The sequence below is a fragment of the Astyanax mexicanus genome, chromosome 1 (genome assembly GCF_023375975.1).
Source record: "Astyanax mexicanus isolate ESR-SI-001 chromosome 1, AstMex3_surface, whole genome shotgun sequence".
Classification (NCBI taxonomy): domain Eukaryota; kingdom Metazoa; phylum Chordata; class Actinopteri; order Characiformes; family Acestrorhamphidae; genus Astyanax; species Astyanax mexicanus.
This window is the reverse complement of record NC_064408.1, coordinates 96,613,295-96,633,583: the sequence shown is the minus strand read 5'-3', so window position 1 is coordinate 96,633,583 and position 20,289 is coordinate 96,613,295. Positions and strand designations below refer to the sequence as shown.

The 20,289-nt window shown below is 35.7% G+C and overlaps 3 protein-coding genes across 4 annotated transcripts; 2 read left to right on the top strand and 1 right to left on the bottom strand.

Moving 5' to 3' along the window:
- Window positions 1–140: 140 nt before the first annotated feature.
- sat1b (spermidine/spermine N1-acetyltransferase 1b) lies at window positions 141–4,577 on the bottom strand. Its single transcript, XM_007248984.4, has 6 exons — window positions 4,310–4,577; window positions 3,835–3,886; window positions 3,653–3,736; window positions 2,819–2,920; window positions 2,701–2,741; window positions 141–561 (listed from the first exon to the last, which is right to left on the bottom strand). The coding sequence occupies exons 1-6, from the start codon at window positions 4,373–4,375 to the stop codon at window positions 391–393; spliced, it is 516 nt and encodes a 171-aa protein (XP_007249046.2). The 5' UTR covers window positions 4,376–4,577; the 3' UTR covers window positions 141–390.
- Window positions 4,578–5,339: 762 nt separating this feature from the next.
- Window positions 5,340–14,971, top strand: LOC103029600 (acyl-coenzyme A thioesterase 9, mitochondrial). Of its 2 annotated transcripts, XM_007248982.4 has the most exons (16): window positions 5,340–5,486; window positions 5,753–5,841; window positions 6,972–6,998; window positions 8,207–8,252; window positions 8,567–8,737; window positions 9,871–9,908; window positions 10,017–10,100; window positions 10,225–10,328; window positions 10,660–10,733; window positions 10,846–10,913; window positions 11,695–11,806; window positions 11,973–12,063; window positions 12,234–12,319; window positions 12,461–12,548; window positions 13,140–13,290; window positions 13,395–14,971. In XM_007248982.4, exons 1-16 carry the CDS (start codon window positions 5,473–5,475, stop codon window positions 13,451–13,453), a joined length of 1,302 nt encoding a protein of 433 aa, XP_007249044.2. In that variant the 5' UTR covers window positions 5,340–5,472; the 3' UTR covers window positions 13,454–14,971. The 2 variants fall into 2 exon arrangements, with proteins under 2 accessions (XP_007249044.2, XP_007249045.2); XM_007248983.3 differs by lacking the exon at window positions 6,972–6,998.
- A 1,369-nt stretch (window positions 14,972–16,340) lies between these two features.
- Window positions 16,341–20,289, top strand: abhd10b (abhydrolase domain containing 10, depalmitoylase b). Its single transcript, XM_007248980.4, has 5 exons — window positions 16,341–16,476; window positions 18,010–18,193; window positions 18,410–18,521; window positions 18,836–18,973; window positions 19,583–20,289. The coding sequence occupies exons 1-5, from the start codon at window positions 16,380–16,382 to the stop codon at window positions 19,922–19,924; spliced, it is 873 nt and encodes a 290-aa protein (XP_007249042.2). The 5' UTR covers window positions 16,341–16,379; the 3' UTR covers window positions 19,925–20,289.

The following is a 20,289-nucleotide window of genomic DNA, read 5'->3' as shown; positions in this document are numbered from 1 at the left end:
TGAAATAATACATTAGATAGTAAAAAAATATCTGCAGTTTCTATATTTGTGCTAACAGGCTTGTTTCTCCTTGTTGTTTCGCTTGCAATTTAGCTTAAAATGCCCTGGTATATTACTAAATAAGGACACATGCACACTCCTTGCATAACCTTTTTTAATATGTTTAAAATATACTAAAATCAGCTGCAAACTGGTTACATTAATTAAGCAGACAATTACAAAGCACTACATAATAAACTAAAATTATATAGGAGAAACTCAAAGGGCTACCTATAATTATGTTATTGTCATGTAGTTGGTCATTAGTTTGGTGAATGCTGGATGTAAATGAAAAGAAAGAGGTTTCCGGGCCCCTCAGCCCCTCCATAAACTCCGGTGCTCTGGGCCACCTCACTCTTCGGCAGACAGCTTAAGCAGATTCTGCTTGTCGATCCTGAAGAGACGCCAGCCCTCCTCCAGAGAGAGGTCTGAGGCCCCGCGCCGCTTGTAGAAGTTGATGGAGGCTTGGTTAGACTCAGCCACAATGAAGTGCATGCTACTGCAGCGAGTCTTTACAGCCGTCTGTGGAAACAGTAATAAAACATTTCCCAATCAGATGTGAAACTGGGTTTATGGGGCATATAGACAGTCTTTGTATAGTACCCATAACTTGCACAAATCTCGGTCTCTCAGTAAAAATGAGTACTAATTCATTCTCTTAGTGGAACATTCTCTAGCCTATAAAAGCTCATCAGTTTTCTAATGCTGAGACAAGCTAACAGACACTGTAAACAAAATGCATTGCTGCATGTGTATTCTTGCAGTTTAATAAAAATGTGGAGCCACCTTTTATGTAAAAAAGGGGATACATTAATCAGAAATATTTATTTTGCAAGAAATTCATTCAAAACTAACAAAAATGTAGCAATAAAGTAAATAAATAAATTGGAAAGATCCATCCATCTGAATTTACCTTAACTTTATTTTAATGTCATACACATGGTCTTTTTGCATAGTCACCTGCATATCATTGTCAGCTGTTTAAGAACAATGCAGTATCTTAAATATGTTATTTATATCAGTACTAAAGTAATAGAAGGTACTGTGTATTATAATATACCTTATACATTGTGCTTTGATTTGCTCAATCTATAGATTCACCACTTTGCACTTTACGTTAGATACTAAGAGACCAGGAGTCTGCAGTAATTAACAGATTAAAAGGGGGCCAACTGCAACCAGCAACTCTTTCTTTCAGACTTACATAAACGAAGCATGAAAAGATTTACAACCTCTGGTGCAGGTTGACACAGTTCCAGCGTTCATTCCAACATGATTATTTTTTTTTTATTAATCTAGGTTCGCACAATATCGCTCACAGCATACAAACACACCACATTCCCAAGACAACCAAATCAATGATCATGATCATTCTAAATGCTGATCATTCTTATAATGTTTTATTGTGTCGCAGCTAAGCTCAACTACAACAAAAAGCTAGATATGATAACTCCCAACGCAGTGAAAGAATACACAGTTTGTATCCTGATCCTAAAGTATTAACTCAGGTGACTGCTTGGGAACACCAACACCTGTATTAGTTTGAGGTGTTATCTTGTGAGTGAGGTCTGTCACTGTCAAACTCGCATGTTGAAAAGCATGTGAATTATTAGAGCTCAACTGAGGCCTGGCAAAAGTCATGGAACAGGGTACTAGCAAAAGCAGTTTGACTACATTCAGTGACTACATTCTTTAAACTCTTGAAATGCCTTTTCTGGACAAGTGGTGACAAAGTCATTAAAAAGAGTATTTTGCTTGACAGTAAAGATAAAGTACCAGTCAAAAGTTTGGACACACCTTAAATTGTAGACTAATACTTAAGTCACCCAAACTATGAAGAAAAACATATGGAGTTATTTAGTAAACAGAAAGTGTTAAACCAGAATATGTTTGAGGTAACACTTCTTGATTAGATGGCAGATTTGCACATCTTGGCATTTTCTCAGGCAGCTTTATGAGGTACAGTCACCTGAAATGACTTTCAGTTAACAGCTGTGCCTTGAATTTCCTCCCTCTTAATGTGTTGGAGAGCATTAGCTGTGTTGTAAAGAGGTTGAGTTGGTATATAATAAATATCCCTATTTGGGTAATATTAATACATAGGTGTGTCCAAAATGTTGGCTGGCACTGTATGTGTGTAAAAGGTTAGCAATGTGTTTTTACCACTAAATTCCTCAGAAGTGTGAAAGAGTTGTTTTTGAAAAACCTTGAACAAATTCTAATGTTTAAACCTGCCTAGAAATTAAAAGCTTTCTTTTAATTATTTTAAAAAGTCCTATCATGTGTCAATATATTTTTTATCAGCTGCAAAAAAACACTTACACTCTGTTTGATGCAAAACATAAGACAAAAAAGACCCTGTAACTGTAACTAACATATAGTAAATATACACGTAGAATCCTTTTTTTGTACAAAAAGTGTCATCTAAAGAGATTGTGACAGCTTTAATATGTAGTAATTAACACTGAACAAAAAAATAAAATGTAAAAATAAAAGACACTTTAATTTGTCCAAGGGTGCCAGAACTTTTGAATACACTCGAAGCAACATATGTATACATTTTAGGCTTGTGTTTGCTAAGTTTAACAAAATGTACCTATATAAAACTGAATAATTTGTGTTTACAGGGTACATTTGACAAATGATGACTTGTGTACTTACTTCACTGAGAGTTTTCAGGATTTCAGAACCAATTCCAAAACCTGCAAATGTAAAAGGAAGGACATTTATATAGCTGAAAACCTTATGCAGTGTTTTTCACACACAGACTGATATTCACCTCTGTATTCTTTCATCACGAAGAAGTCCTCAAGATAGAGCAGCTTTCCAATCCATGGGTCATAGGTGAAATAGTACATGGCAAAACCAATCACAGAAAAACCTGTAGTATGTAAAAGATGTAGTTTATACATTGAAGTATTAATCTTGCATACTGAATAATGAATTGGTTGGATGCATGTCTAAACGTGTATAGCTAGGTAACTTCAGTTTCTGAATCAGTTTCTCTGATTTTGCTATTTATAGGTATATGTTTAAGTAAATTGAACATTTTTGTTTTATTCTATTAACTACAGACAATATTTCTCTCAAATTCTAAATAAAACTTCTTGGCCTGTTTCTTCTCCACAAGCCTTACACACTGCTTTTGGATAACTTTATACCACTCGAAGTGTAAAAAAAATGATGGCTTGTGATTTCCCATCTTCCTCTTGATTATATTCCAGAGGTTTTCAATTTGGTAAAATAAAAAAAACTCATCATTTTTAAGTGGGCTCTTAATTTTTCCAGAGCTGTATATACACACACAAGATGGTGCATCAATCATGCATAAGTAACTGGATTCCATTTGTGTGGGGAAAAAAAAACATACATTGGTATTCAGTAAAAACACGTTCACTCCTCTAGGGGGCAGTAGTTGAGGTAATGTACAGAAAATGGGTCAGATATTTACAATAACAAGATGAGAACAGCGAGCATTTTGTGCGCTTATCTCACAGAATACGCTGTTCTTTGTGCTGACTGTAATGTTTTCATCCATATAGAGCTGAAAAACTGTACAAATAGGCAAAGACCAATGTTGGAAACACATAAGAGGAGGCACAGGTTTGCTTACCCTCGACTTTCTGGAGCTCAGCTGGGACTTCTGCCACGACACAGTGGTAGAACGGGTGATCTCCAAATCCATCCTCCAGCAGATCTGCACACAGAGTGCTGCCATTAGTAATTATATAGACTTTTTAAATAGAGCAGTTAGACAGAGCAGAGAGCTGCATTACACACACTGAGTCATCTCACCTTTCTCAGTCAGTTTTACTTGATCTTCCATTTCCTCGTATCTGGCCAGGTCCTGTAAATATGGGTACATAGAGGTGTTTATATTGGCTACATCAATCACTTCTCCATTAGTGCAAGTGATAGGGAAACAGTGGAAAAAAAGTGTTGCCTGTGCAACTAGTTAGAGTAAGGGCTGCACAAGGACAAGGACACAGAAACGAGCCTGAACAGACTGTGTGTTCTTCTCTCTGTGAGACTTGGAGGCCCTCTCACATCTGATAAAGACAAGTTGATGCACGGCTTTGTTTCGCCAGAGGAGGAGCGCATCATAAAATTTGATGGCAACTTTCAGAGACAAGTTCCTCTTGCACAACTTCTCGAGAAGCAGGTCCACACACACACAAAGGGACCCGTTATAAGCGAGTGTCAGTGATCATACAGGAGGAGTCAGACTGCTAGACAAACACACGAGCAGGACTGAGTGGAAAAAACCCACCTTTATGAGTCGCAGTATGTCAGGCACGTCTTTGGGCTCCGCTTTTCGCAATATAAAATTGGCCATTTTCTTCTTTTACTCTTTTTCCCTTTTCTCACGAGTCCTCTGTAAGTGAAGCGAAGCAAAAGCAGTTTCTTCATCCGCCTCCCGGGAGTTTCTCTCCTCCGCTCTCGGTCTGGTGGGATTCTAACCCTGCTGTAAGGGGCTCACATGCAGCAGCTCTCCTGCTCGGTCTCCAGCTCTTCGGTCAGCTTTTGTTCCACATCCGCAATATAAACACCAGAGCCGGGGGCGGAGCGGCGCCTATAAACAGATCCCGTTACCCACCAATAGGAGCGCAGGACGCGCTGTTTCCTCCAGTCACGTGATTTGTATCGTTTTACGGACGTTGACGATTTAAAATTTAATGTAAAGGAAATGTAAATGAAAAGGCTTTTTTGTGCAAAAAAACGTTGAAACTGAATTCTAGTCTCTGTCTAGAGGTTTTAATATTCTGGAAATAAAAATAATAACAAAAAAAGAAAACTGACCACATCATATAACCGAGTGCAGGTAATATGATATTGTTATGAGAGAAAGAGAGAGAGAGAGAGAGAGAGAGAGAGAGAGAGAGAGAGAGAGAGAGAGAGAGAGAGAGAGAAAAGTGGGACGGAATGTTATGAATGTGTCAAAGTGTTCTTGATGTCATGTATTATTTATTACTAAAATGTTTTAGGTTTTGAACCCCAGATAATTGTTTTATTTAGCAGTTGGTATCATGTCAATTCTATGAATAATAGTAGTAGTAGTTTTTTTTTTAATGCAAGCATTTTTTATCAAAATGCCAAAATATCACACACAGTGTATGTTTGCGGTATATAATGCTCCCCCCAAAGTCACAAGTTTGTATTTGTATTTGTATAGAACTATACTCTTTACAGAAGGTTCACTGAGAACTTATTACGGTATTACGGTTATTACGGTATAACTAAAGCGGATTGTGTTTGTTGTCTTTGGATTTGCGTTTATAGAGGAGTTATTACGGTAGAAAATGTTACAACGCCCAGATGCCAGGAAGTGTTGAGTGTTGACCCAGGCTGTGGTGTGGTCCTGCTGAACAGAACATATAACAGCAGTTTATCGCTCTTATAGTGCAAACCCTGACCTAAACACAGTAGAACAACATGCTGCCGCACAGGTAAAAACCCCGCCTGGTTTCTGTTCTCTTTTTCTAGTCAGTCTCCTGCTCACGGTGAAGTTTCTGACCTAGGCAATGAAATGCAGGACTGGCTAGCTTTTTGGCTAATAGCTGAGACCACCAGTTATTTTAAATGTTAGGACAGCTGACAATAAGCATTTTTATGTGTATGTTCTGTATGAGTTACAGCACTAAACAAAATCACACTATACAACCTTTGAGCTTAAACCACCTTGTTGCTGTCTGTCTTTTTGTTATTTGTTCAGGGTCCTGAAGAGAGCATCATCTCTGACATCCAGAGCATTTTCTGTAGGTCCAGTCTGCCTACAAGGAAAGGCCCCTGATATGGCTGAAGGTAAATGGACACACACTCATTTAGAATCTGAATCAAGGCTCTTATTTTGGATATTCTGTACATAAACACCCTATGCTACATGCTACAAAATTGATATTTACATTAACAATATACCAAAAAGTCTAATAATTACAGTAATTACAGAGTGGCTTTGTGCATGTTGTTACTGAGACCCACACAAAACGTATATTATACATATTCCATATTATATTATGTATATCAGTAATAATGAGTCAAATGCATGGTCTAATTTTATTGCACTAGCTCTATTCTGTTCTTTTAATTATATTCTGTCTAATTCTGTTATGTTTATTATTTTCTGATTAATTTGAATTATATTTAATTAAACTTATACAGAGTATATATAATAGATATATGTTCTATTTTGTTCCTCAGTAATAGTGTAATAAATATATATATAATAGATCAGGTGAAACATTAAATATCATATGTCTAAACAGATACCTAAACCGATAAAATGTACTTAATAAACAAAATTCAGATTTTTAGTTGGAGCTATAATAGAGACATTAATTGTATAAAGAACTAAATATTTTCTTGGACACAGTATAGGACAAGTATTGTTTCTACACAGACATGCCACATGTCATGGGACAGGAACTAGCATCATGTCCCCTGATTTTTGCCATGTCACAGGGAAGCTAAAGAACAATGTTCTGTCCTGTAGGATATGTGTGTGTGTTGGACCTCCTGCATTGAATAAGGGCTGATTTTTAGATTGGCTTGTCTATTCATCAGTATTCCCGGTACACACTGTGAGTAAAGGTATGTTAAAGGCCCGCCCAACTTCAGAAATGGAATGTCCCATTCATCTGGAACCGACTTTTACCTATGATCTGTTAATAAGATGAAAATATAACACCACACAACTTATACAGATGTGAGCATTCCCAAAGCCTTTCCCTGAGTACCATTTCTTGATCAGTTTACATATTGTTTTCCCATGACTTTTGGCATGTCAGTGTATGTTCTGTTATAGCAGTGTATGGCACATTTTTGTGTTTTCCCAGCTGTTACACTAGTTTAATGTAATAGTAATTTGCTACATTACTGTTATATGATTGTTTTCTTATAGAAATGTTTCTTGACTCAGATATGTGTCCCCACAGGAAACTCACACTTGCTTGTGAACAATGGTGTGTTTTTGGTAAAATTAAATACAGTCTAACTCGCATGTTTTCATGTATGCTCTTAATGAACTCTGAAGGCATAAAATAACTAAACGCCATTCTATTTTCTCTTTCTGCATGCAGCTTCATTAACAAAACAAATCAGTCTTTTGAAACTGGCCTTATGTTTTCTATTGAATCTGATTGTACACAACATCTCAAACTGCTGCATGTCGTATTGTGGCTTTCAGAAATATCCCTTCTCCATGTCAGTCTATTTTTTTATATCTCTTCTTAAAGCTGTTGTTTCGCATGTGTAGCTTTTTAAATTAAAAATACATAAACCAATGAGCCAAAACATAAAGACCATAAATAAAATGGTTGTCAGAGTCAAAATATTGGAAACTGGAGAAATGGTCAGGCGTAAAGATCTTACTGACTTTAAGGACCAAATTGTTATGTCCAGATGACTGGGAGAGAGCATCTCCAAAAAAAGCAAGACTTTTGGCTTCTGGTCATCAGTGTTGGGTAAGTACTCACAGTGGTCTGAAGAAGGACAAATCAGAAAACAGGTTTTAGACTTGCAAAGATCCTTGATGGGTGAGGGCAAGGAACATTATATTGTCTGTGGAACTAGCCAGAGTGACCATGTTTAGTCCTGTCCACTGTTAGTAATTATTACATTGGTCACAAAGCATCTGGATTAGAGTTATGGGAAAAGGCATCTACTTGTGTAATGCATTGAATCTTTGTCAGAATGGATCTATCTTTTAACTCGTAAGTTGAAACATCTTGCTGTGAGATACAGCAGAACACTTTAATAGATCTTGTACAGTGATCTCTTTTTGGTGGCACACAGATGGCAGTTAGGAAAATTAGGCAGGTGGTCTTACTATTTTGGCTCATCTTTGTTCTGGCCTTTCCATTCTGTTGTCTCTTTGTCGTATCATCTCTACTGTTCAGTTACTTGAAGGCATTGGGATTTCCTTTGTGGCCTTTATGTGAAAATAGCTTTTCTATAGCAATTTTGAACTGTTTTATAACTATACTACTGGGATTTTTTACAAAGATTCTGCAAATAGTGTTTTTAGCAGTATGTTACAGTATGTTATACTGAGACTGGTTGAGACAGTATGAGGGCTTGGCACTTTTTGGCATGCAGCACTTCTACAAATTTAAAATGCCCTCAATTTTTCAGATTAACTTTTGTTTTTTTCATCATTTCTTTTGTACAGTACGCAACAGGCTGAGGCAGATTGTCGGAGCATCGACTAACTGGAAGTAAGCATCACAGTCTTTTTGAGCTGTCATAATCTATATGTCACATTCTAATTAAAACTAGAACATTCAACCAAGAAACAAACAACACAACATAACTAGTGCTGTCAATATTAATTGTAAACTTTACCAAATAAATAAATAAATAACTTCCTCACCTACTTTTTTTATATTACAACCTTAGCAACATATACAAATAGAATGTGATACATTATTTTTATTATATATAAATAAAACTATAATAAAGTGGAAAACAAAATAATTTACAGTGTATAGTGTTATTGTAATATTTTACAATATTTTTTGATATTTTGCAGAGATCATCAGCAGGCGATGGCAGAGAGAGCATCACTAAGTACATACCTTGCGAGCAGTCAGAACGAATTGCCCGCAAAGAGGATGAAGGACAGTGAGATTGAGGTGCATCTTCCTCTGGGCACTCAGCCTTCGCTCAGAGAGAAATACCTCAACTACCACAACAGTGTCAGGTACCACCAGAGCTACTGCCACCTGATGTCTGAATAATACAAAAAAGGATGCACTGAAGAATTTGCAACCATAACCAGAATTATTTGGCAGAAAACAGCAAAAAAAGCACTTTTGGGGTTCGGCTTAATAAGAAAAGCAAGAGAGTAATGCATTTAAGCTATTACTTCTGTATTCAGCATCGGAAAAATGTTTAATTTTGTTAGGTTTCAGTTTTGGCCAAAACATAATTTTGCATCCCTAATTATAACTTAAAGAAAACTACTCTGAAATCTTCAAATATTGTTAAATGTTCCTTGAGAAAGCTTTAGCATTCTTCTATTTGAAACTGTGGAGAAAGAAATGTTATTTGAGAAACGTTAAGCTTTCTTCACAGAACTAAAAAAAAACTGAAGGGCTTTCTTCACAGGCATTGAGCAGGGTGACCTTAAGCTTACAAACAAAGTCAAGCTGGGTGTGTGTGCATTTGAACGCCTTTATCTGATTGTAAGTGACTGGTTGTGACACTTCAGCTCATCCCAAAGCTCCATCACTCATGAGAACACAGCTATACTGCTTCACATTCCAGTACTGGGGGATCATACCCTTCTAGCTAATACTTGCCATTGACTCATCCTGTTGACAGTATTTTCTGTGTACAAACTGTGTGTGTGCGTAATTAAAGTCAAAAATCAAAATGAGTGCACCTTAAAGTACCTAAATTTGTTAATAAGGATGTAATGTAGTGTATGTCATGTTTACATTTAAAGATGGATGAGCAAATATTGGATCTCTGGCCAAGAAAGTATATAGGATAATAGTTAACCATATTCAACTCCACAAATCATCTTAAAAGTACAGGATTGAGCTCCACCATGCCAGTGATTCACAGCTCCACAGCTCAATTCTGGGGGGCTTTCTACCTTTCTAGCTTACACCAGGAATTAGACATGGTGCCAAAAGGATCATTTTTATCTGCTCCTATTCTGCTTTTGAGTCCAATCTATGGGCAATATGACTGATTAGCCCATCTGTATCAACAATATCAACTTAGAGTGCATTCATTACATGGGGTGTCCACATGTTTGCATATGGTATGGATATGTCTCTTATAAACAATTAAAGAACTGTTTTTTTCCCTTTTTTTTCCTAATAGGTTTGGTCGGATTTTGGAGGACCTTGATAGTTTAGCAGGTAAAAAACTTCTAAAATCTTTATCTTGATATGACAAGGTCATATATGTTTACATATTAACATTCATATGTGCTTTTGCCACATGTTTAATCATGATTGTTCTTACAGTGCTTATCTGTTATTCCCACACATGGAACAAAGAGCTGCAGAAATCTCCACTGTCTATCGTCACAGCACTGGTCGACAAAATTGGTATTAACCCTTTCAGTTTGACATTGTTCAAAGGATGTTTAAAGGAACTTAGTATTTTAATTATTAAACATTTCTAATAATGTATGTTTCCAGTATGCTCACTGATGTTGATATTTTGTCACAGACATGAGAAAGAACATAATCTACCCAGACTGTGACATCAAGTTCACAGGTCATGTGACATGGGTTGGCAAGTCCTCAATTGAAGCCAAGATGCACATGACACAGGTAGCATATAGTATAAATTAATCACTATCATGTTACTTTTTGGCTTTTACAGTGCTGATACTTACATCACAGAAAGTCTGCAATATATTATAATGTAAAGAACCTGATAATTTCAGTTCTTTTATAATTAACATAAATTTGATAATTTGTTACCAAATGTTTAATAGTAGTTTCTGCATCAAGATCGATAGCTAAGTTTCAAAGGGTTAACCATGTACAATCTACCTATTAAAAGTTAATATGCTGCAACATTATTGCACTTTATCCATATTGTGCAGATTTACCTGTAAGAAAACATTAGCCATTTATGTTAATCCCATTTGTGTCACAGTTCCATGATGGGGCATACAGCCCAGTATTGGATGCCACATTTGTGATGGTGGCTCGAGATCCAGAGAACAAAAGGTGCATCTGAACATTATATATATTATAACATTTGTATATACATTACATATAAGATGCATTCCATAAGTTTTTTAGTTTGTGGATACTGAAATAGGCTTTGTTTGAATTCTAGGGCTGCATTCGTAAACCCACTGCAGCTAGAGGGACCAGAAGAGGAGAAGATTTTTCAGCAAGGAGAAAGTAAGAGCTAAATTTATATATGTTAATGTTTGTTATGTCCAGGTTTTTTTGCTTTCTTTTTTCTCATTCTTTTTTTAGAGCTGTATTGTTAATATGTCCCAGTGAAGCTGGTAGTTACTTTTAAGTTGGTCACAATGTCAAATGTCATGTATTTAATGTAATACAATTACTGACCCACTCCATATTGGGCAGGTGTTATTAATGTTATGGCTGATTAATGTTTAATAAACCAGTTCACAGGTCTGTAGAATAAGAATGTAAATAGGGATTCTGCAGTCATGCAGTCTTTTGTGGCGGCACAAGGGGACCTATTCAGTATTTAGCAGGCGGTGCTAATAGGCCTGTCAGAATAACAGCTTTTGTTGTATATTGTCATAAATATAATTTTGATAAACAATATTATAGTAATTTGATGTCATTTTTCATGTCACTAATATAATAATAGTATTATAACATAATAATTATACACTCTGAAGAACATTACAAATGCTGAGACACTGTTATTGGAATATAAACATATTTTAAAAATAATCTAAATAGAATAAACATAAATAAAATAAAACTGCTCTTCAAAAAAAAAGTATATATTGTCATATTATCTCATTCACGTTAATGGGCTGTCATCACTTAGAATGTAATTATTGTGACAGGTCTAGGTGCTAATCTTATGACTGATCAGTGTGTGTATGTATATAAATATATATAAATATTTTCTTTTCAAAAATTGCATAGCAAACTTTAAATTGAATATGTGGAGAAATAAATCCAATGTTTGTTTCAGTTAACAAGAAAAGACGTGTGGAGTTGAGCACAGCCTCTCTACTAAAGGTGGCACCGACTGCGGAAGAGAGGAATGTCGTCCACAGCCTGTTCCTTAGCACTCTCGACACAAAGTAAAAAATAATAAAAACACACTTAACACACAAATAAACACAGATAATAGCACAGCAAAACATTTTTATAGATCTGCCTATAATGAAAATTCATGCAAATGTCTTGTTTATATAATTATTCAGCCATATTGTTGATGTTTGCCGTATGTAATTTTTTGCCATTTAGAACAGTCAGCTTCCGGGGGCGCATCCTTCCACCCAACTCTGTGTGGATGGAGGATGCTAAATTAAAAGGGCTGGAGATATGCCATCCACAGGTAAATTACTGATTACTAATTTTTATAGATTTATAAAGCATTTATAAAAATAACAGTTATTGATCAGAGCTGCATTAAAGCAAAACAAATATAATGGATAAAATTAATTGTGATATCTTCAAAAGAATACAGCTGACACATAAATTATTGCCTGTGTTTTCCCAATACAGGAGCGGAACATCTTCAATCGTATATTTGGTGGCTTTCTGATGAGGAAGGCCTATGAGCTGGGTTGGGCCAATGCCTGTGCATTTGCGTAAGAGACAGCTTTTTCTTTTTTTCCTGTGTTCCTGACAAATTCCTGAAAAACATTTTCACATATGTTAACTTGTGAACAGAGTACATTTAAAATTAAAAATTGTAATTAATTATTTGTGTATTGGTATCCTAATCATAGTGGCTGTAGACCGAGTCTGGTAGCAGTGGACGATATCCTCTTCCAGAAGCCAGTGGAGATTGGCTCCCTGCTTATGCTGTCTTCACAGGTAGATGCTGAAACTTCCACAGTAAATTTGCCAATGATAAATCAACACTTTAAGTATTAAATTGACACCATTAAATTGAACCATCAGAGTGTTACTACTACATGTGTGTATATAACACTGGCAAATTAGTCAAATGTCTTGATTAGTGGTGCACAGATATAATTCAAGCTCAAATAAATATATACACACTGTGTGACTGTAGCACAAATCAAAGTTAGCAATTGTCTGATTAAATGTTGTTTAGCTTGATTTGTTTTATGAGTTTATGATGAGCCAGCTAAGTACACACATGCTTTCCACTGTCTGCTTGTGTTTAGATAGGCACCAAACTTATAAACATTGTTTTAATAGTTTACAATAGTTTAAAATATATATTTTTAGGTATATATTTATAAAATAATTGTGTGTGGTATTATTCAAAATTAGAACGAACTGATAAAACACAGCAACTTAGCCATAAAGTGTCAGACCACAGTTTACAATAGTGAATAAACAGGAAAATGATACTGTCATTTTTTTTTTATTGTAATTATTATTAATGGCATTGTCTTTACACACACACTGCATTGTAATATTGTGGTCTTCTGTCAGGTGTGTTACACTGAGGGGGAGCACGTCCAGGTCAGAGTACACACTGAGGTACTTGACCCCCTGACCCGACAACACAGCACAACCAACGTCTTCCACTTCACCTTCAGAGTAGAGAAGGCTGTTCCAGCTGTTCTACCACAGAGTTATGGAGGTCAGAGCTTTCTCTTTTACAGTCGTCCAGGCCATTAAAGTTAATCAAAATGAAGGACATAGAGTTTCACATTGTGTTTTATGTCTGCTTGTGTCCCCCTTTAGAGTCCATGCTTTACCTGGATGGGAAAAGGCACTTTAATGAGACAATGAAGGGCCAGTGAAGATGATGAGATCTAACCATAGAAGAACATTTCTTCAAATAATCGCAATGCAGTATCACCTTTTACGCGTTTATCATTTTCATCATATGAAAACCTTGCCCTTCTTTTACAGTTTTGAGACATTTATAGAAATTGAAAACTGACACACCCCTTTAAACACGGTTTTGTGGGTTTGAGGGATGAATAACAGCCGCTGTAACCTGGTTTATTATTGTCATTCATGTTTTGAGGAAGAAGAGAGAGGATGTTGAGTTTTTAAAGGAGGCTTCTGGCATGTTTGTGTGTAAGGGCACATTTTTTATGTTCTCATTGCAATATTCTTAAAAATATAATCTTGTGTTCAAAGATTTGGAATCAGTATTCACAACATTAAGTTACTAGAGGAATTAATATCTGCTACAACTGTTAAATATGTTTATACTGTTAAGCAGCACTGTGTAAATGAAAGAAAATGGACAACCTGAAAGGTAGAGATATGAACAACAATTCTGGTATCAGAGCAGAGAATAAATGGTTAACCTTGAACAAAAATTTTCAAACTGACATTTCATACTGTATTTATAAAACCAGAGAAGCTGGATATTTAAGTGATGTCGAACAACTACAATAATATCCTTTTTAAAATTAATTTTACTGCATTTTTAACTGAAATTATAATTTTCCAAATCTCAAAGCAAAACATGAATAAATAATTACAGTATATTATTTTGCATTCATTTCTTGATTACATGATGATCTAGTGAAATTTCGAGTGTACTATTATTATAACAGCAAAAGTAATGTCACTACAAAACTTTGAATGCTAATGTTAATTTATTTTATAAATGTCTGACATATTTCTGGAATATGAGTTTGAAATTATTATAAAGTTTAGTCTTCCTAAAGTATATATGTAGAGTTGTAGTTACTTAGAGTTTTGCTCTTTCGGGCACTAAAAAAGGTAAAAAACTGTTTAGAGATTGCTTTTTTTTTTTCTTCTTTTTTTGTCAGTAGATTTGCTGCAGTACAGTAGCTGTACTATTTACTCCATCCATCCAAAGGCCTTTAGACTCTCTTTTTTGATAGGTTCGTTATTAAAATATTTCAAAATATTCATAATGTAATATAGTGTCACTGTCGCACAAAAACCTTGTATATTATTATTTTGACAGCTTGAATCTGGCACTTGTACTTTAGATTGTGTCAAAATGTTATAATTACAGGACCAGTTAAAAGGATCTAAAATTATCAAAACTACATTTAAAAGTTAATGTTTTTTTTTCATTTCTTGTTTAGTAGATGCCATTGTATAGGGATGCATGTTTTTTTTGCATGACAACGATATGTATCTTTCTATTAAGTAATTATGTTGCAATTTCTGACACACACACTTTATATTTATGATGATATGATGATGAGAGAGTTATGCCAAATGTTTCATGCCTGAACATAGTAAATGCATTTTGTTAAATATTTATCCATCTTGACAAATTGTTTTTTACTGTCAACAGCTTTTTATTAAAGTATAATCAAGAGATACTTTGCTGTGTTTTAAGTCAGCTTAACAAATTAAGTTTGGCAGGCACTAGAGGGCGCTCTTAAGTGAGTCAAAAATGAATGGGTTTAAATTGAGCCTTTTAGAAAAATCCTAGTTTGATAGTTTAAACTTCTGTGTCAGCTATACTGTAATGCTAGAGCCTCTGTTGCCCAAAACCCATTTGCTGTAGAACGTTTAGGTACAGTTCTTTTGCTTTTTAGTGAAATACGTTTTTCTGATTTCTAAAACTAAAAAAATGTTTCTCAGTTTCTCTGGTTTTGCTTTTCATAGGGATATTTTTGAGTAAAATTAACATTGTTGTTTTATTCTATAAACTACCGACAACATTTCTCCCAAATTCCAAATAATAATATTGACAAGAGGAAGCAACTTTTATTTTTCCCCAAAAATGAAATTGTCTCAAAGATATTTAATTTTTTTTTCCATTGTATAATCGAACTGAATTTATATAGAAGTAGATTGTCTTTGAATAAGGCATAGGTATTTAAATTTAATTTTAAATATTATTAATTTTTTTGTAAATGTATTTTTAGGGATACAAACTTCCAGTAAGATAAGCAGATTGATCAATAAGCAAATATCCTTGTTGCAGTCACTATAATAAAGTACCACATCAAATGTATTGTGGCGTGGAAGAGGAAGAAAGACCCGTGAGACTCATGCTGAATACTCAATAGCTCCTTTATTGAACAGGCTTGCCACTCACTTACAATCTTTAACAAGACTAGGAGAACTAAAACCATTACCCCACAGAGCTCTAATAGCCAAAAGGCCACCAACCCAGCTGTGTGTCTCCCAGATGGCAGATCCAGAGTGGTGCCCACCCTCTCTGCATAACCCCTCCCAAGGGAGATGCCCCACCCCTGTCATCCTCGCACACAGGAGAACAGAAACATACCTGCAGGCAGCCACACACACAACCCAGAGCCGCCACAATATCTATCAATATTACAGAATTCGTTCTTTGGCCAAGGTTCTTCATTGCATCATTCCAGAAATTATTAGAATATATACAATTAAACAAGTTCATGTTCAACACATTCATTTTTTCACCACAAAAGTTACAACATGAAAACACCAACATAAATGTCCCTCATTTGTTTTTTTGTATATTTGATGTTATGACTGTGGATGTCAATTTTAGCACTTCATCCTGTTACCTAAAATCAATTCTTGAATCTTAAAATACAAATGTTGGGAAAATCACTAGAATGTGCACAGTGTCCTCATAGCTGTCATTTAGCTTTCAGTTCTTGTTGAGCAGTTGGCCTGCGGTTACCAACCAGGGGAATTTTTGATTAGCAGGCAACCGAAGCGAGGATTCCCTCTCAGTACATGGCAACCTAACGAAGTCTCGCGATATCTGGGCAGAAGGTGGGCAGGAGCAGTATGGCAGCAGTAGCAGCGCTGACACACTGGCGGAGAGGAGTTTTTCAGACTGTCAGTAATGGAGCGCTCGGGCTCCTCTCTCCAGCGTTTCTCCAGGGTGAGTTAAAGCAGACTCTCTAACAGTGTCTGTACAGATCAGTGAGGGGCTGAGGGTCTTATATCCGCTACAGAAACCAGTATAATAGAGGGGGAGTGGCAGCACAGGCCCCTCCAGCTCTGTAATGTAATGTGTGTAGTGTACACACTGTCCTCACACAGCTCTCACTGAGCACTACATGCTGGATTATTCAGTCTGTGAACTCTGTTCACCAGGGCAGTAGTGATCTTTTAGCCCGTGTGAATATACAGAGTGGTTCACACTCAGCTCGTTGGTTTATGTTGTGAGTAGTAGGGATATTAGTATCACATGGGTTTAAAATAAGTATAATGTTATATATGAAATTAACAACCTTACATAAATTATAACCAACATTCTTTCCTGTAGATCTTAAGTTACACTATAGAAAACTATAATATTTTTAGTACTTAGTAAATAATCCAATTGCCTTCTACACATCTATAATACATGTGTAGTAAACTCTGACTGTAGTTTAAAAGTTTGCTATTAATTTATGGTAACACTTTACAATAAGGTTAACTTACATTAATTAACAGTACTTACGACAGAATGTATTAACTAACTATTGACTGATGCTAGTTAACACATAAATAATAATTACAATAGTTTTTCTTTTGGACATATGTCTTAATTTGTTATTAAATACAATATTTTTAAACAGTAAAATGTAACAATGTTTAATATTATCTTTACTAGAGTTGATAAATAATAAGTTCAGACCTTCCTTAACCATGTAACAGTGTTTATTACTGTCGTAAGTACTGTTATTTTTGACCATTATTGTGAAGTCCTTGTGAAGTTACCTAATTTTATGATCTTAATAATGGATCTGCATCATGAGACCCATCTTAGTTTATGTTTACTGTAACCAGCATTTGCCTGAAGCTCTTATCCAAAGCGGTTTACAGATATTTCATTGTCTACAGCAAATTCAGTGTGAATCAAACACTTTTCTGCCACTTTTCTGTTGTTACACACTAAACTACTCATCTTGGAAGCCAATATTACTTTTAGAAAACTCGTTGGATGTAGCACAGTGTGTAAAATACTAAATAGAATTAATTTTGTTCATAGTTTGAGAAGTAGTTTTTTTTTTTTTTACGTCACATGTTTTGTATGTATTTTCTCATGTATTGTCAATTACAGCATATCAGATGTCAGACAAACTCATAAAGCCTGACTCTTTAATGTCTACATATGGAATCTAAACTGTCTGTTGGTCTATTATTTGGGCCACTTGTTTTCAGAGCCTTAAAACTACTTGAAAATTATCACATTAAATCCAGGCAGTACTGATTTTTAAAACAATTAAAATTAGTTTAGAATTAAGAGATAACATAATAAAAATCAGTAAGTCCTATAAACTATACAATGCACAATATTTGATGATCTTTTTAGCTATTACTAGACAAATGTTCATCACTTTACACAAGTCAAAACTTGTTCTGTGGATTTTTTATTCATAGTAAATTAATTTGTTGAACATGAATGAGTTGTTGTGTTCTAATGCAGGGGTCAGACAGAAGTCCAGTGTACAGTATGCATCACGGCCAAACTTACCAAAGCTTGCCTATCAGAGAGTAAAGGGGAAGAGCCCTGGTGTGGTGTTCCTGCCGGGATATGGCTTGAATATGAGTGGACAGAAAGCAGAAGCATTACAGGACTTCTGCAAGTCATTAGGCCATTCCTATCTGAGGTAAATGCACATGACTGACCTCTGGTAAAGTGTTTTTATTATTTTAATTGGCCAGTTACCAGATTCATGTAGTCTTTATATTGTTATTGTAATGTTCCCTTTAGACAATGTTATTTTTTTCCAGCTTTGAGTTTTGTATACATAATAATGGTGCATCAAAAATCTCAGTCATTCAGGCTAATTTTGCTAACAGTGAAGCTTGTTTGGTTTGTATAGGTTTGATTACACAGGCCATGGAGCTTCAGAAGGCACCTTCTCAGAGGGAACTATTGGAACCTGGAAGAAAGATGTTCTTTTTATATTGGATGAAGTTGCTGAAGGGCCTCAGGTGAATTAATTTGATATTCATTTAAATATCTTTTCCAGTCCTGTCAGTAATTTTACTTTTAATGGCCACCTGAGGTCACTGCTGTGCATGTAGTTCAAACAAACTGTTGCAGTCACTTTTAATGAACAATAATTACATGTAACTTAGTTAAAAATCTTGTTATTAAGCTTTTTTGATTGTAGCTGTTTGTTTTCCTATTGTTTGTTTTATTATGTATATTTATTATCTAATAAAGCAACAATATTTAGTTCTTATTTAATTCTTTATAGTGATCACTATCAGTGAGTTTTTTTTCCCCCTGCTATTTGTTGTAGATCTTGGTCGGCTCAGGCATGGGTGGCTGGCTGATGCTGCTAGCAGCTATTGCACGACCGGAGAAGACAAAAGCTTTGGTGGGCATTTCCACAGCAGCTGATCATTTTGTTACAGCCTTTAAGTCGTTGCCTCTGGAGGTAAGAAGCAGAAAAAATAAGCATATAATAAAAAATCTAGATCAAATATGTAACTGTGTGGACAGCAAACAGAAATTGTATTCTTTAGTGTTCAAGGTCAGTAGTCTAATTTTAGAGTGGTTGAAAAATAGATCTAGCAATCTCACCCATGTAAAAAGATATTCAGAATTGATTTGCCTCAGTGTATGCAAACACGTTTGTTTGAATTATTCAGTTAAATAGTCACACTACAATTTGTAATACATCCTCATTTGCATAATTCCCAGCTTAATAAAATTCCCTTTTCTAACCACACCACAATACATTGAATGGCATCACCGTACGTTTTTGTGTTTAGGGAAAAATGTTTCTGGTTAAAATGGCTACTTCTGAAAAGAAAGATCTAAATGTGTTTTGAGCTACAAGTTGTGGTACATTTTTATAATTAAATCCTGGCAGTGAAGGCCAGCATAGTGTACAGTATATATCAGATGGTCTGCATCTCTCTGGAAAAAATCAGACTATTAGCATTTTTGTTCATATTTTATTTTTTTTAAAGATGGCTTCTTCTACATTTCCATTTTGGTCAGATTTAAAAACTGAACCAAACGTTTGTTTTCTGTGGGTCAGGCGAGAAAAGAGTTTGAAGACAGTGGCATGTGGACAATCCCAACAAAAAGCAATGATGAAGGCATCTACACTGTGAGCATGGACTTCTTGAAGGAAGCGGAGAATCACTGCATCCTGCAAAGCCCCATCCCAATCACATGCCCTGTGCGCCTCATCCACGGCCTGAAGGATGAGGATGTGCCCTGGCACATCTCCATGCAGGTGGCTGAGCGTGTGCTCAGTACTGATGTGGATATCATCCTCCGCCGCCATGGCCAGCACCGCATGGCTGAGAAGGATGACATCAAACTGATGGTCTACACCATCGATGACCTCATAGACAAGCTGACCACCATGGTGTGAGCTAAGACGTGCGGTTTAATCGCCATTCAGCCTGTTCCTGACCCTTTTGGCCTTGTTCGTTTTGCCAAAACCTTCTCTGCCTATTTGTACTCCTGTTTGCTGCAAAGACAAAAATTCTAGAGGGAAAGCAGTCAGTCCTAAAAGAACAACAAACCTTAAAACTTGGTTCCCTGGTGCCTTTACAGTGTTTTTTTTTCTGTTTTTTACTTGTTTTTGTTTACTTTTCAGTGCTGTGTAGCTCAGCCCTCTGATAAAGCTGCTCCATTTTGACAGACAGAAGTGATATCCTAGTCTATTACCACATTATGTTGGTCTGTTGTGCCTTTTTAACCACACTATTATGGAAATAAAGCCTCTTTATATCA